The sequence below is a fragment of the Charadrius vociferus genome, unplaced genomic scaffold (assembly GCF_000708025.1).
Source record: "Charadrius vociferus isolate BGI_N301 unplaced genomic scaffold, ASM70802v2 scaffold260, whole genome shotgun sequence".
Taxonomy (NCBI): domain Eukaryota; kingdom Metazoa; phylum Chordata; class Aves; order Charadriiformes; family Charadriidae; genus Charadrius; species Charadrius vociferus.
Window position 1 is genome coordinate 778905 of NW_009646410.1, and position 13249 is coordinate 792153.

Genomic DNA, 13249 nt, shown 5'->3' on the forward strand with positions numbered 1-13249 from the left:
CAGGAATGTCACAACATATACAGCTTCTAATTACATGGGGGCAAGGAAAGCTCTGAGGGGACCTAGAATAAGGGAGAAACTCCCTGAAAAGTTTCTCATTATATTTAAATGCATTGGGCTGGGTTGAGATGGCTTTTTAAACTACATTAGTTAAACACCTTGCAAATACTTTTGTTTTGGTTTGCAGGGCCTTTTTTGAGTTCTTCTGGAACTAGTTATTAAATGATTTGAACAAGTCTAATTTAAAGTGAAATAAGAACCTCCATGTAGCCTTTTATGTTCCTTTAATTAGATCACTTTACAATTGTACCTTTAGTTCGACTGATACAAATTTTTTGTGTAGGCAGAGTGCAGAAAGCTCAGCTGAGAAGCGTGTGGCTTCAACACAAGAAAAATTGGTTCCGGGAAAGCTCTTGAGATAGAGCACAAATCTAGGGATTTGACAATGGAACAAGCAGGAAGCTTGGCTCTTTCCCCACTCGTGGTTAGGAGTCTGCTCATCACCCCATTTTGTATTGCTGTCTGATTTCCTGCTCAGCTCATTTATACAAACACGTCGTGCCCTTGAGTTTGCAGAAAGCTGAGTTGTCTGAGACTTCACTTAGTGGTTCAACAGCTAATGTGAAAGGGGGAAAGACAAATAGTGGAGAACCATTGATTATGCTGAGCTATTAGAGGAGCGGTATGGACATGGCAACACAGTTGCTGGGGTTTTGTCCTTGATCAAAGAAAACTTTATTTTTCCAGCTAGCATGCTCAGTGATTTTGTTCCTATATTGTTCATTAGAACAGTGTGCTAGTATCACCGGACAGATTGGCTGCGTGTCCGCTTTGACAGCAGCCTGTGAATAACTGGGTGGACTGCCTGGTGTGACTGCATGTGCAAAACCCATGTGGGTTCCCTTTCTGCTTTCAGGGATTGTTATGTTTGATCCTGTGATTCCTGCAGACAGAACCCTAATTCCTTCTCCGCCACCTCGTCCCAAAAACCCCGTGTTTGATGATGAGGAGAAATCCAAGGTACAGTGAAGACATGTATCGTGATCACTAATGAAAAGTGATTACTTAATGCATATTTAGAATAAGGAAGTAAAGTATGCTAATTTGGCTTTTATTTTTGGGGTGGTGGTGTGTACTTTCACAGAACTCATTGCTTTGTCCACTTAGCTAACCTGAAGTTCCAGCTAAGGCCTTGTCTGTGCTACCATCATGAGATTATTCTTGGTTGAAGTGCCATCCTGCTGTAGTACTAGAAAGCAGAGAATGTTTCACACACAGGGCCAAAAGTGATGGATGGGAGTAAAAATTATCTAGTGTCAGAAGTCTCAGATTTCACAGATAGGTCCTGTGTAGAAGCAAGAATGCAACAACTCACATGAATTAATAAACCATAAATTACTCCTGCCGAAATCACTCTAACGATGAAAGCAGTGTAAGCTTTGTAATCGTGGGCTGTATCTGTTTTCCCCTGAATTATTCACTTAGATTCCTTTTGCTGCTTCCTTTTTCCAAAGGGTCTTTATTTGTTTCCTGAATATCCTCTTCTTTTCTTACAGCTTCTAGCCAAACTGCTGAAAAGCAAAAACCCAGATGATTTACAAGAGGCCAACAAGCTTATAAAATCCATGGTAAAAGAGGTAAGAAATTCCTGTAGGATTGGCCCCAGTCAGCAGTCTGATTTCCAAGTTTTAAGCAATTTGACTCCAAAATGGTGGAGAGCTTTAGGATTGTGTGAATGGCAGCACCTGGGTTTTTGAGGCTCTGGGAGCATTGTATTAGTATATTCTTTAGTTAAGCTGTGGGCACTGAATGAGACAGACCATCAGTGACATCCGACCTTTTATTATTTTTAAGGTACATGACGCTTCTAACTTGCATCTAGTCCCCGTGGTTACCAACATAAATGGGTGCCATCTGATGACTTAGTAGGGCTCTGTATTATATGAATTTGTTGAAATTTTGACTCCATCTCACAAGTGTGAGATGTTTGTCTACAGTTGGTATGTCTGATGGAGGACAGAGGAAGAAGGGGCAAGGATTGAATGCCCCTTGTTGTAATTAACTATGTTCTCATCACTCAAGATGGTATTTCACATCAGGGTTTGGTGGGACCATCGCAGTACCACCCCTGGACACTGAGGACTGAGTCATTGGACTGGGTCTTCTCACAAGCAGGGTTCATGGAAACACCTTCCTGTTTGTAGAGCTGTGATGAATCCACCCATGGCAGTCATTAGAAACTCTGGACTCCAGGAAATGACTCACTCTGTTTCTGGAAAAAAAAAACAAAAACGGATAGCTTCTAGACTGGAGAGGATGTATAGGTTGCTGCAATGTTTCCATTCAGGCTTCTCCTGTCCCTGGCCCAGACTTTCCTTTAGTTGGCATCTCAAATTGGAGATGGGTGGACATTTTCTACCAGAGAGTGCTTATTGTTCCTAGTAAATGTTTTGCTTCAAACACATATTTTTCATAAAATGGCATCAAGTGACCGAAACAGAAAAAAAGCTTCTGGAAAGGTCAGAAAGGAACTTTTGGGAACTTTTCTACTTTTAGTGATATAATTACACATTAAAGTCTATTTAATGAGACTTTTTGGAAATACGGGTTTTTCTATCATTTCAGAATGGTGGTGAATAGATAATAAAATAGCAAAGCTTCACATGAATGGAGGGGGTTTGGTTTTTTTTTTTTTTTTCTAGCTTACCCTTAAATAGATGTTAGTTGACATGATGTACAGATAATACCTGCTGTTGTGATACTGTGTACCTTTACAGGGAAACTCATGTTTTATGTCTGTGTTTTATACCCTGAAGGATGAGGCTCGGATTCAAAAAGTGACAAAACGCATGCACACGCTGGAGGAAGTAAATAACAATGTGAAGCTGCTGAATGAGATGTTGGTTCATTACAGCAAAGAGGACTCATCAGAGGCCGATAGGGAGCTCATGAAGGTGGGTCTTTAGCTGTTCCTCCTTCCCAAAACTCCTCAGTCAGTCCTTTCTTCTTACAGACTTGAGTTTTGCAGAGAATTACAAATGGTGCAGTAAAATGGAGAGCAATGTCGAGACACAAGAGCAGTCATTGGAAACAGCAGGAAAGAAGATAACAATGTTTTCAACATCTTTCACCAAAGGACTGAGTGCCCTGCAAGGACAGTGGGTAGTAGCTCAGTTTTGCACATGCTTGAAATGAGGTACAGCTGTTCTCCAAGGATGCAGTGTGGCAGAATCAAGAAGCCGCAGTTTGTAATTCTAGTTCCTATTAGGACACACCGATTACAGATAATAACTGTCCCTCACAGTACAGTGGATGGATAAACTAAAGGCTGTGAATGGGACATAAAATAAGTCCTCCCCCTCAAAGGAAGAGTTTTAGCTAGTCTTAAAAGGTTGGGAGAACATCAAGAAGGAAAAAATCAAAATAGACACCAGGGATGGTTGGATAGGCCCAAGGCCTTGTAGAGTAATGCCTTATCTAATTAAACAATTATTATTAAAAGATTGTATTTACCTAATAAAAGTTAAAACTGCTTGTGTTTAACAACAAGCTCCTGAAATGATGGTAGGAAGCTTAAGAAACAGGCTTGTTTTGTGGAGCATTTCCTTCTTGCCACCTTTCTTTTGCGTGGTTGCAGACTCTGAGTAGAAGTTGCAGCACAATTGAAGCATAATTATTGAAGCACAATTCTGCTCTTCCTCAGGCTTTTAGGGACTACTTTAATACAAGGAAGGAACATCTCTTTTGGGTTAGAGCTTGCCATAAGTGCTGATGCGAGGGAGGACTGAGCGATGTTGTGTTGGAAGTGCAGATTGTGTTTAGACTCCCAGGCTAATGTAATGCTTCACAGCTCTGCTAATAGGGAAGGGACAGGGGATCTTGGTTGTGCAGCCACACTAGCATGTTCAGCACAGGGAGACTGGTTTCTCTGTTCTGGGCTTTCCAGTGCATGCTTGGGGAGTCGTTCTGTGCTGACTGGTATTGCTGACAGTGGCTCCTGACTGATGAAATCCTTTGTCCTAATCTGTCTTCCTAGGAGCTCTATGAAAGGTGTGAAACCAAAAGGCGGACGTTATTCAAGCTGGCCAGTGAGACAGAGGATAATGACAGCAGTTTGGGTAAATGAAGTTATACTGCTCCTTTTTTAATTGCTTTTGTGACCTGTGACTGTGCAAGGGTTCAGCAAGGGAATGGCTGCTGGAAAGACGCCTCTTCACTGTGAACGCGCTTTGCTTTGAGCAAGCAGATAAAAGACAAGATCCATGCCTCTTTTTGCTTATCGTTTAAATTCAGGCAAGGACTTGACAGTAGAGTTGGTGGTTGGGGAGGCTGGGGGCGATAATGGGGGATGGCTGCTGCTTTAGAAGGGAAAGGGAGTTGCCGTGGGGAACAAAGCCTCTGGTTCATTTTTTTGCTGTTACTGTAATGTGCACAGACCTAGAAAGGTCAGGGTATTGCTTAGAGAAGCATGGCAAAGGCAGAGAGTAATGGAGCTCATAGCCAAATAATTATGTTTTTTCTCGCTGATTATTTAGTTGATAACTGAGTACTCTCGGCATTAGTGGGAGCAAAGTTACTAAAGTCTTGGAAGTCGTTTTTGTCTCTCTTGCATGTAGGGGATATTCTGCAGGCCAGTGACAATTTATCCCGTGTGATAAATTCCTATAAAAAAATAATAGAGGGGCAAGTGATCAATGGTGAAGTGGATCTCCCTGTGATGTCTGTAGTGGAAGGTGAGTTCCTGGGAAGCAAACTGTTGAATTTTGAATCCTGTAATTGTAAATCTTTTGGACGGGGTTTCCTATTAATTGTGGTGGTCCTTGTGGCTGACAGTTTGTGAATCAGAGGGGGATAAGACATATCCTAAGCAGTGGATAGACAATTCTGGACATGAGCAATAGTGCTGCAGCTTTGCATTTTCCATTGCTCATTTCATATTATTGAAACTTTTGATAACCTCAGTAGCAAACCTGCATCTGAACAGTTTGTGTGGCTGGAAGTTTTCATACATTTTCCTCTCCACATTTGTCCTGTTTATTAATGGTGACGTGCAGGAAGGGGACAATTTTCTTAAAAGGATGACAGCAGGAGAGTGGGCGCCAGGCCAGGGGTCCTGGCTTTGCCAGCAATTCCATTTGTGAATTTAGGCCAGTCTCCCACTTCCCACGTAGTTTCACCATTGAAAGCTCTGGATATGTGTGTGGCAGAATTACCATTTGGGAGTCACTTACATATTTCTGCATGGAGAGCAGGAGTCGAATGCATAATGCTGCCTGACAGTATCTTATTGGGACAAGACTGTCCTAAATATGAAGGGAATTCTAGATCCAGATAGTACGAATTTTCCTCAGCTCTGTAGCTCTCTGGTGCCTTTGTTTATTGTAATTCTGTAGGATCTCCCAAAGCCTCACATGAGCTCAAAAGATTTTGAAAAGACTACAAATTATGCTACAAGAAGCACTGGGGAAAGAGCAGTGATTGGAGCAGATGTTGATTTTTCAGATAGACATTTCCTAAGTGTCTGCCTTGGTTTAAGTGGCATGTGGACAGCAAATGGTTAGGTGGAAAGCATGTGGGCTTTCTCTCTTATAAAGAGCCACAAGCCATGATCAAATGAGGATCTGTGTTATCTAAACATCTCTCTGATAATTTCTTCTGTACATTGGGTTTGCTCTGAGCGTTTCGCCTTCTTTCCTAGTAGTGCTCTTCTCCTGTCCGCTGCAGGGAGTAACTCCACAAGTAACCTCAACACCCTCATTGACCTTGCTGGATTGGATGTCACCAGCGCCCAGCCACCTCCAATGCCACCCACCACCCTGACGCCAGCCCCCACAGTAGCCCCAGCCCCAGCAGAAATCCCCATTCTCCCGCCTCCTCCCCAGACGTTCGCACAGTTGCGGAGCAGTTCCTCGAGCCAAGTGGAAGCCGCACCCGCGCAGCAGAGCAGCACGGCCAACTCCCTCTCCTTGCTGGATGAGGAGCTTCTGTGCTTAGGTAGGACACTGAGGGGCCCAGAAAAGGGCTACTCAATCCATACCTAAAAAAGACTGCTTTCTTCCTTCAGCATGAGTGTGCGGGCTGGCTGCGCACGTGGCCTGCCTAAAAGGAGCATGAGGTGCCTTTTGTTTCTAGAGGAGTCCAGGGGACGCTCCCGTGCATCGTTCTGAATATAAGACCTGATCAGTGAGTCAGCATTAAAAACTCTGGTCTTCCCAGAGTACGGTGCAAGTGAAATAACTGTTGAGTGTAATTGCAGTCTGATATCTGCAGGTGCTTGGACGTGCCAGACGTGCAGGCTGCAGTTTGGTACAGATTTCACCCCTGACTTTGCGGCTGTGCTCAAGAGCAAGGTACCCTAGAGGGGTTGCGGATAGGAGCCTGCAGAATGCCTGCCTGTGGAGCCCAGATATGAACAGCAGAAGACATTATAAATCAGGAAGGGTTAGAAGAGCTGTGCACAGGGCGTGACTGTCAGCTACTGGTGCTGTCAGTCTGTTTTCCTCATCATAGACTTGCAGCCCATTTCAGTCTTTCATCAGGTTCTTGGGCTCTGGCAGGGCTGAATCAAGTAGTTCAGTGGTACTGAAACAATTGCCAAGGGAGGACACCTAACTCATTTTCTCCTCTGGTCACCTACTTGTTATTTTTCCTTTCAGGCCTGAATGACCCAGCGCCTACAGCGGTGAAGGAGACATCAGAAAACAACCAGTGGAGCATGTTTGAGGTACAAAGGAGGGTCTCGGAGGAAGGCGAGGGAGGGGTTATCATTGTGGGAGGTCTCGGGACACACTCTGTCACCTTGGAGAAACATGTGATCACACGTACAGGCAGAGGGGCAGCTGTTCCTCAGGGGAAGTTTAGCTTAGCCCTAAAATCTGGGATAGCTCTGTCTAAACAGAGTAGATATCCCTGAACCTGGCTTTCTCAGTTCCCCGTCTGACCCCCATGATGTTAGCACTTCCTTTGCTTAAATTACAGATCAGATGTAGTCCTGACATAGGCCACAGACTTTGCTGCTTGCAACACAGCACCTGTTTTTGCGGTAAATCTATCTCCCTCTGTAACAGTGCCATCTCTACAACAGGGGGTAGCAGTGAGTTAGAGCATCTACTTGTCATCTCTTTCAGAATGACCAGTTGGACCTGGATTTCTTTAATCCGAAGATGGTGACTGTTGCTTGCAACTCTGCAGGGAACCCTCTTCTCCATCACGCATCACAGACCACGTGTGGAATGTCAGTGACACTGCCTTCTGCTTTCACAGCCTCTCAGACTGCTCCCAGCATCCCAGCACCAAACTCAGCACCATTTGTATTCTCTGCTGGACCAGCTGCCCCTGCGGGGCCTCCTAAGACTATTCCAGCTGCTCCTGGGTACTTCAGCTCATCTGTGGGGAGCAATATGTCACATAAGATGGATGCATTGGGACAACTCCTGGAAGAAGCCAAAGGGTAACTAAGTGTCCTGGACTTCTCTTTTTCTCTGCAGTTAGAAAGCCAAGCTTGCTGCAGCATCAGGTCCAGAGGCAGACTTTCAACTCGCTGGTTTGGTAAAAGTGTGTGATTGGGATTTTTCTTCTCAGAGGGTTTCAGTTTATAAACTAATATGAAGGTCCCACCTCCAGGAGGGAAAGGCAGGCACTACTAGGTAGAGCACAAAAGCTGTACCGTTGCCTGATACGAATGCACAGTGTAAAGTTGAACAGGTCGCTGAGGCACAGAGGCCTTTGCCCATCTTAGCCGTGCCCACCTTGGCAAAGGTGGGACTCTGCTTTCTTCTTGACTTAGAGAAGTGATGCCTAACCCTACCACCACCACTTGCCACGTAGCTCTCCTTCTTACCTGAGACCTTAATGAGTCACAGACTCCAGTCTGGCTCCAGGCCACTGTTTTGCCCTCATGATCTGCTGTTGTCTCTGGGTTTGTGGTGAAATGCCTGCTTCACTTTCAGCTCAATTTCCCATGTGTTTTCTGTCTCTCTTCCAGGACTGCCACCCAAGGCATGGTGACACCCTCGGTGTTCCCTGGGGTAACTTTGCCAACCACTGTCACCTCTGCCCCGTTGATAGCACCTGCAGGGCTGCCAGCCACTGCCCCTGGAGCCCCTCCAGTTCCTTTCCCAAGCAGCTGCACTGCTGGCTCAGGAAGTCCTCTCTTCCAGTCGGCATCATTCCAGCAGCAAGGCAGTCCCATGAAAGCACCTGAAATTTCTTTGGCCAATGTCCATGTTCCTTTGGAATCCATTAAACCCAGTAAGTACCTCAGGTTTTTCACCTTTCTCTGAACGTTTTTTAAAAGCAAAGCTTCTTGACAAAGCTTAAGAAGTAGAGAGAAAGGATGAGATGTCCCAGCCGAACAGTCAGATTGCCTAATGTTGCTAGAGATGGTATTCTGCAGCATAAACCTGCATTCCTCTCCTCTCTCTGCGGTAGGCAGTGCCCTCCCGGTGACAGCCTATGACAAGAACGGCTTCCGGATCCTGTTGCACTTTGCCAGGGAGTGCCCGCCGGGAAGGTCAGATGTGTTAGTCGTGGTAGTCTCGATGCTGAACACGGCACCGCTTCCTGTGAAGAACATTGTGCTGCAAGCTGCTGTGCCGAAGGTAGGGATGCATGGCTCAGACCCACGGCGACATGAACCTGGGCTTTTGGGAAGGCCTGGGTGTGAACTCCAAAAGATGGGACAGCCTGGTTCTGCCTTTCTGTAGGCTGTGCTCTGCCTGTTCCCAAAGTGTAAAGGTGGTTGTAGAGGCAGAAGACACTGAATAGGATAAGTCAAGAACTGCAGGTAGTTAGTGGTCTCTTTTTTTCTTTTTGCTATCGAAGGTCAATCCAGCTGTGTCTGTTCATGAAGGTGGCTCAGATAGCACAATGACAGGACAGTTACATGGACAGAGCCACTCCTGAGGTGTTTAGAACCAGAATTTCTGACAGACATCCTAAATCTGACAATATGGTCTATTCTGGTCTTGCTGCACCTAGGTAGTTTTGGATGGCCAGCTTTGTGTTTTGAAAACTGGCCCAGTCTGAGCTATGATCTGCCTACTCTTGTGAAGGTGTTTGCATTAAAACTTCTGACAGAAGAGCACTTGGGAAGGTGCCGTTGGGGTTCACCTGACCAGTGCTTGTACCCTGGGCTGACTCGTCAGTCTGCCTGTTCCTATTGCATTGCACAAGCTGGGCTGGCTCTTGTTTCCTCATCCTCACATGTGGATTGATTCTCTTCAGTTTGGATGTGTGCTGTTATCTCTCCAACCTTTGCATGCATCCTTCATTGTCCCCAAGGTAGGAGATAATCCCTGAGGTTCCGCTTTCTTTTTTGTTTGCAGTCCATGAAAGTGAAGTTACAGCCACCCTCTGGCACAGAGCTGTCTCCATTCAATCCCATCCAGCCCCCTGCTGCCATCACCCAAGTCATGCTTCTGGCAAATCCTACAAAGGTGAGAGGGGCAGTGGGATTTATCCTGTCCTTATCGGACAAATTTGATGTAAGCTGAATCCTACAGGGGAGTTGGACCAAACATTTAAGCAGATAAAGCTGTTCATTCCTAACTTGCCCTCCAGAGGTGGTTACTGCATAATGTTGGTGTTTCCGTTCAGGGCTAAAGGAAGGCTGTACGTAGTCTCTTCCCCAGCAGGCTTTGTCAGCAAGGAAAGGTATGAGAAGGACCTGTATGTTTTTTCCAGCAACAGTCATATAAGGCTCAGCTTTAAAGGGTAGCGATCAGAGCTCTATCAGGAGTTTGTCTGACTCCCTTGTGCACTGGAAGTGCTTGGCTTTGGTGATAATTAGATTGATGTCAAATTAGCTGGTGCTGTAGAAATACTTTTGCTGTGTTGAGGCTGTAGCCTGACAGACCTGAACCAACAGACAAATGATGCATCATGTTGGTTCCATTATTCTTTGAGGATGTACCTGTGACCAGTGAAACAATGTGGTTAACGCTTTCTTTTCTGCTGATAGCACTGGGAGCATCTGAGTAGCTGTTTCTACTCATTTAAGTAGCCTGCTCCATAAAGCTCAAAGCTGTATGCTGAAGTAGTTTCTAATTATTTGACAAATCTAGATGTTACTACTTGAGAATTACAGCAAAAGGGTCCTTAAAGTATCAGCTGAAAGCTTCGAGATCCAAAACGATAAATGTCAGAGGGGTTTGGTGGATTGTTGAAAAACTTTGTGAGGTACATGAAGATCCCCTCGTTGAAGGACTGATTCCATCTCCTGCTTAGTGTTTCACTAGGAATTTTGCAGAGCAGAAACTGTTTTATCTTCCTCCACATGATGAGGAATTTAATGTTGAAAATGTTGAACTATTCCAGCAGCATTTGTCAGGCTCACTGCAGAGCAGCTGAGCAATAGGTGCTGGCCATATACGTGCAAACTATTATCACAAGTCATTCATGCTTTTCTCCTACTGTTCTGCTAAGCAATAAAGCTTTCGTGGTACAAAAAACTGTAAGGTAAGTAACTCAGGTTTGCTAAATAGCTGAACTACTCTACAAACTTACCTTGGCATTCTTCCCCCTGCTGTGTGCAACAGAAATCTTGTGATCTCTGTAGAGCTGTAACAGTGAAGTGTTTTGTTTGGGAGCTGTCGTCATGTTGCTTTTGGGTTTTGTCTTTCCTGCAGGAGAAAGTGAGGCTGAGATACAGACTGACCTTCACGCTGGGAGACCAGCCCAGTACAGAGGTTGGTGAAGTGGATCAGTTTCCCCCGGTAGAGCAGTGGGGCAATCTATGACCTTAGGACACCACCAGAGACTCTGTGACAGGACCAGGAAAGGATCCCACAGGACTGGAATGAATGTGACGTGGGGGGACACACATGCTATCCACTGGTGACGTTCAGCTTTGTTTACATGTCCTGACCACTCTGCTTGTAGCTTTAGTCCAGAATGTTTTGCCCCACGTTGAAGGGGTCCTGGGACATTTATGCTAAGCATGAACTGAGTGGCAGCCAGTAACAGGCAGTGCTGGCTGCTTTTATCTTGACCTCTGGGTGAATCTGGTTCTATCTTCCACTCTATTAAACTTGAACTTATTGTATTTTGAGGGGAGACCTGTCAGCAGAAGGGGAGTTAGTTGGCTTGTTCTGTACTGCTGTCCAGGGATACCTACAGGCTGGTGGGGTAATGATGCCACCGTGAGCTTCCTCAGTGCAGAGCCCTTACACATGCCCTTCCTCGGACTTTTACCTCCTCAGTGCCAGACTGGACCCGCTAAGCATGTTGAGCAATAATGCCGGCTCCGTGAGGGAATGCTTATTTTTTACACTGAAATGGCACTTGGCTCCCTCCCTTCCCCTCCGCTGCTTCGTTCCCTGCGGCCGACTGAAGCAGACCCTCGCTCTGTGTTGTGCGACACTGCTGTATCTTTAGTTGCTGTATTTATTTTACGCTGCTGGCTGCCTCCCTGTTGTGTCCATTTTCGGCAGCTGGGGCTGAGTTTTGTATGCAAATGGTCATACTGGTTATTTTTCTGCCTTCGTTGCATTCCATAGTGTGGGGAAAAGAGGAAGTGTGTAGTGAGGAGGTAAACGGGCTGGAAAGGAGCGGTCAGTATTGGTGGAGGACAGCACCTGGAGTGCAGAGATGTCTGTACAATCACTCATCAGATGCAGTGACTGAATCCAGGGATAAGGAGAGATGCCTCTCGTGTCCCCTCATGCAGGCAGTATTATTATTGTAGTTGAATACTGTGTTTTATTGAGATGAGTACAATGACATACAAGATGTAAATAATAGAGCTATAGGATATCTAAATAAAGCAAGCAGAGTGAAAGGAAAGAAGGCTCTACCGGGCTGTGACAATGCATGTGCTGGGTTTAATGCCCTGTTTTATTTGTTTGCTGTATTAAGAGGCTAAGTGCAATTGTCTCTGCGAGGGGGAAGGCGGTTTTGCTGGACATCAGTGTTCTGTGCTCCCAGGGGGCAGAAGAGCTGACCCCTCTAGCTACACTCTCACAGAAACTGGGTTTAAATCACTTGAACTTGACTCCAGCGGTCCCTTCCTTCTCCCTCTCGATTTCCAACCTCAAGCAGTGCCTCAATTAGCTTTGAGACAGACTGTTTTAACTTAACCGTTGGGTTTTTTTAACATCCACTGACAAAAGCACAGACAGGGTGTGTCCTTGGACACTAAGTTCAGCATTTCTAGCAGTGCTGTCAAGCACCAGCCCTTACCCAACTATGAATGGGAGCGGTCAGCTCAGGTGCTGAGAAAATCAGCAGGAGGAGCCCCCCTGCCTGTTATAGGAAGAAAACTCCGGAGGAGAAAGTGCTGCTGGAATTAATGGCGGCTGTAAAACTCATTACTGCAAACGCAGCTTGGAGTTATTATTTATAGTTTAATTTTATTTACTGTGTTGCGAAGTAAAAATCACTAGAGGTGAAAAACTGAGCGGATTCGAAGGCCTGAGGTCCTACTCGGAGGCACCAGGCAGTTGTAGAAACCCCTGAAGGTGGAACCAAAGCTTGACTAAGGAACTTGCTGTAAACTCCTGGTGTGAAGCTCATGACGATCCCAGCCGTGTCAGCTCCCCGACATGGAAGGCAGGCGAGAGGGATGGGTACGTCGTTTGGATCCTTAAAGAAAGCAGTTTTAAATCATTGGACTAGGATAGGGGACAAGGAGAGAATTCTTTCTGTCTCGGACATGTTCTTGCCGGCACTTTAGACACAGTAGGCATGGTGGTAGTGCTTAGGTCACAGTGGTGTGTCCTGAGGAAGCAGGTGTCACTGCTTTAGATGCCTACACGTGAATCTCACTGTGACGTTGAGGAAGTCAGAAGAGCACACGTGCTCTCTGCAGAACGGCTTTGTTCTCAGTGTTAACGGCAGCGCACTGCCCGCGCTGTACAGCCAAATGGGAAGATGCTGTAGTCTTGCTGCGTGGCAATGCGTTGTTAAAAGCTTTGGAAATTCAACTATGAATGTTCCTTGTCTGTAGGGTGAGGTTCCTGCTTCATACCGAACAGCCGTAACTGTATATACATCTCAAATGCATTTGTTCTGCTGCATGTTAAATAAATTGTTTTCCCTACTTTGCTCTGTGGATAACCCTTACTAATGACTGCTTGTGGAGTCCAGTGCTGTTTCTGGAAATCCTGAAACTCAGCCCATCATCTCAAGACCATCTAAACTAAGCAAAAATGGAGAAGCTGCTGTTTTCTAAAACCCCAGTGGTGTAAAAGGTGGGTTTAATTTCAGTCCTGGGTGTTGGAAGTAAAGCAACTGAAAATTAGCCAAGGTA

The 13249-nt window shown here is 45.6% G+C and overlaps 1 protein-coding gene across 1 annotated transcript in view; it reads left to right on the forward strand.

Annotated features, from left to right (window-relative positions):
* The window catches only part of GGA3 (golgi-associated, gamma adaptin ear containing, ARF binding protein 3), a 15092-nt gene extending 3831 nt beyond the window's left edge, over positions 1–11261 (forward strand). The window contains exons 6-17 of the mRNA XM_009895924.1: positions 917–1020; positions 1557–1637; positions 2817–2954; positions 4037–4118; positions 4617–4733; positions 5725–5994; positions 6657–6724; positions 7128–7450; positions 7985–8250; positions 8431–8600; positions 9327–9437; positions 10629–11261. Of these exons, the coding sequence (XP_009894226.1) occupies positions 917–1020; positions 1557–1637; positions 2817–2954; positions 4037–4118; positions 4617–4733; positions 5725–5994; positions 6657–6724; positions 7128–7450; positions 7985–8250; positions 8431–8600; positions 9327–9437; positions 10629–10739 (1841 nt within the window). The 3' untranslated portion in view covers positions 10740–11261. The remainder of the gene's footprint in view (positions 1–916; positions 1021–1556; positions 1638–2816; positions 2955–4036; positions 4119–4616; positions 4734–5724; positions 5995–6656; positions 6725–7127; positions 7451–7984; positions 8251–8430; positions 8601–9326; positions 9438–10628) is intronic.
* The last annotated feature ends 1988 nt before the right edge of the window (positions 11262–13249 follow it).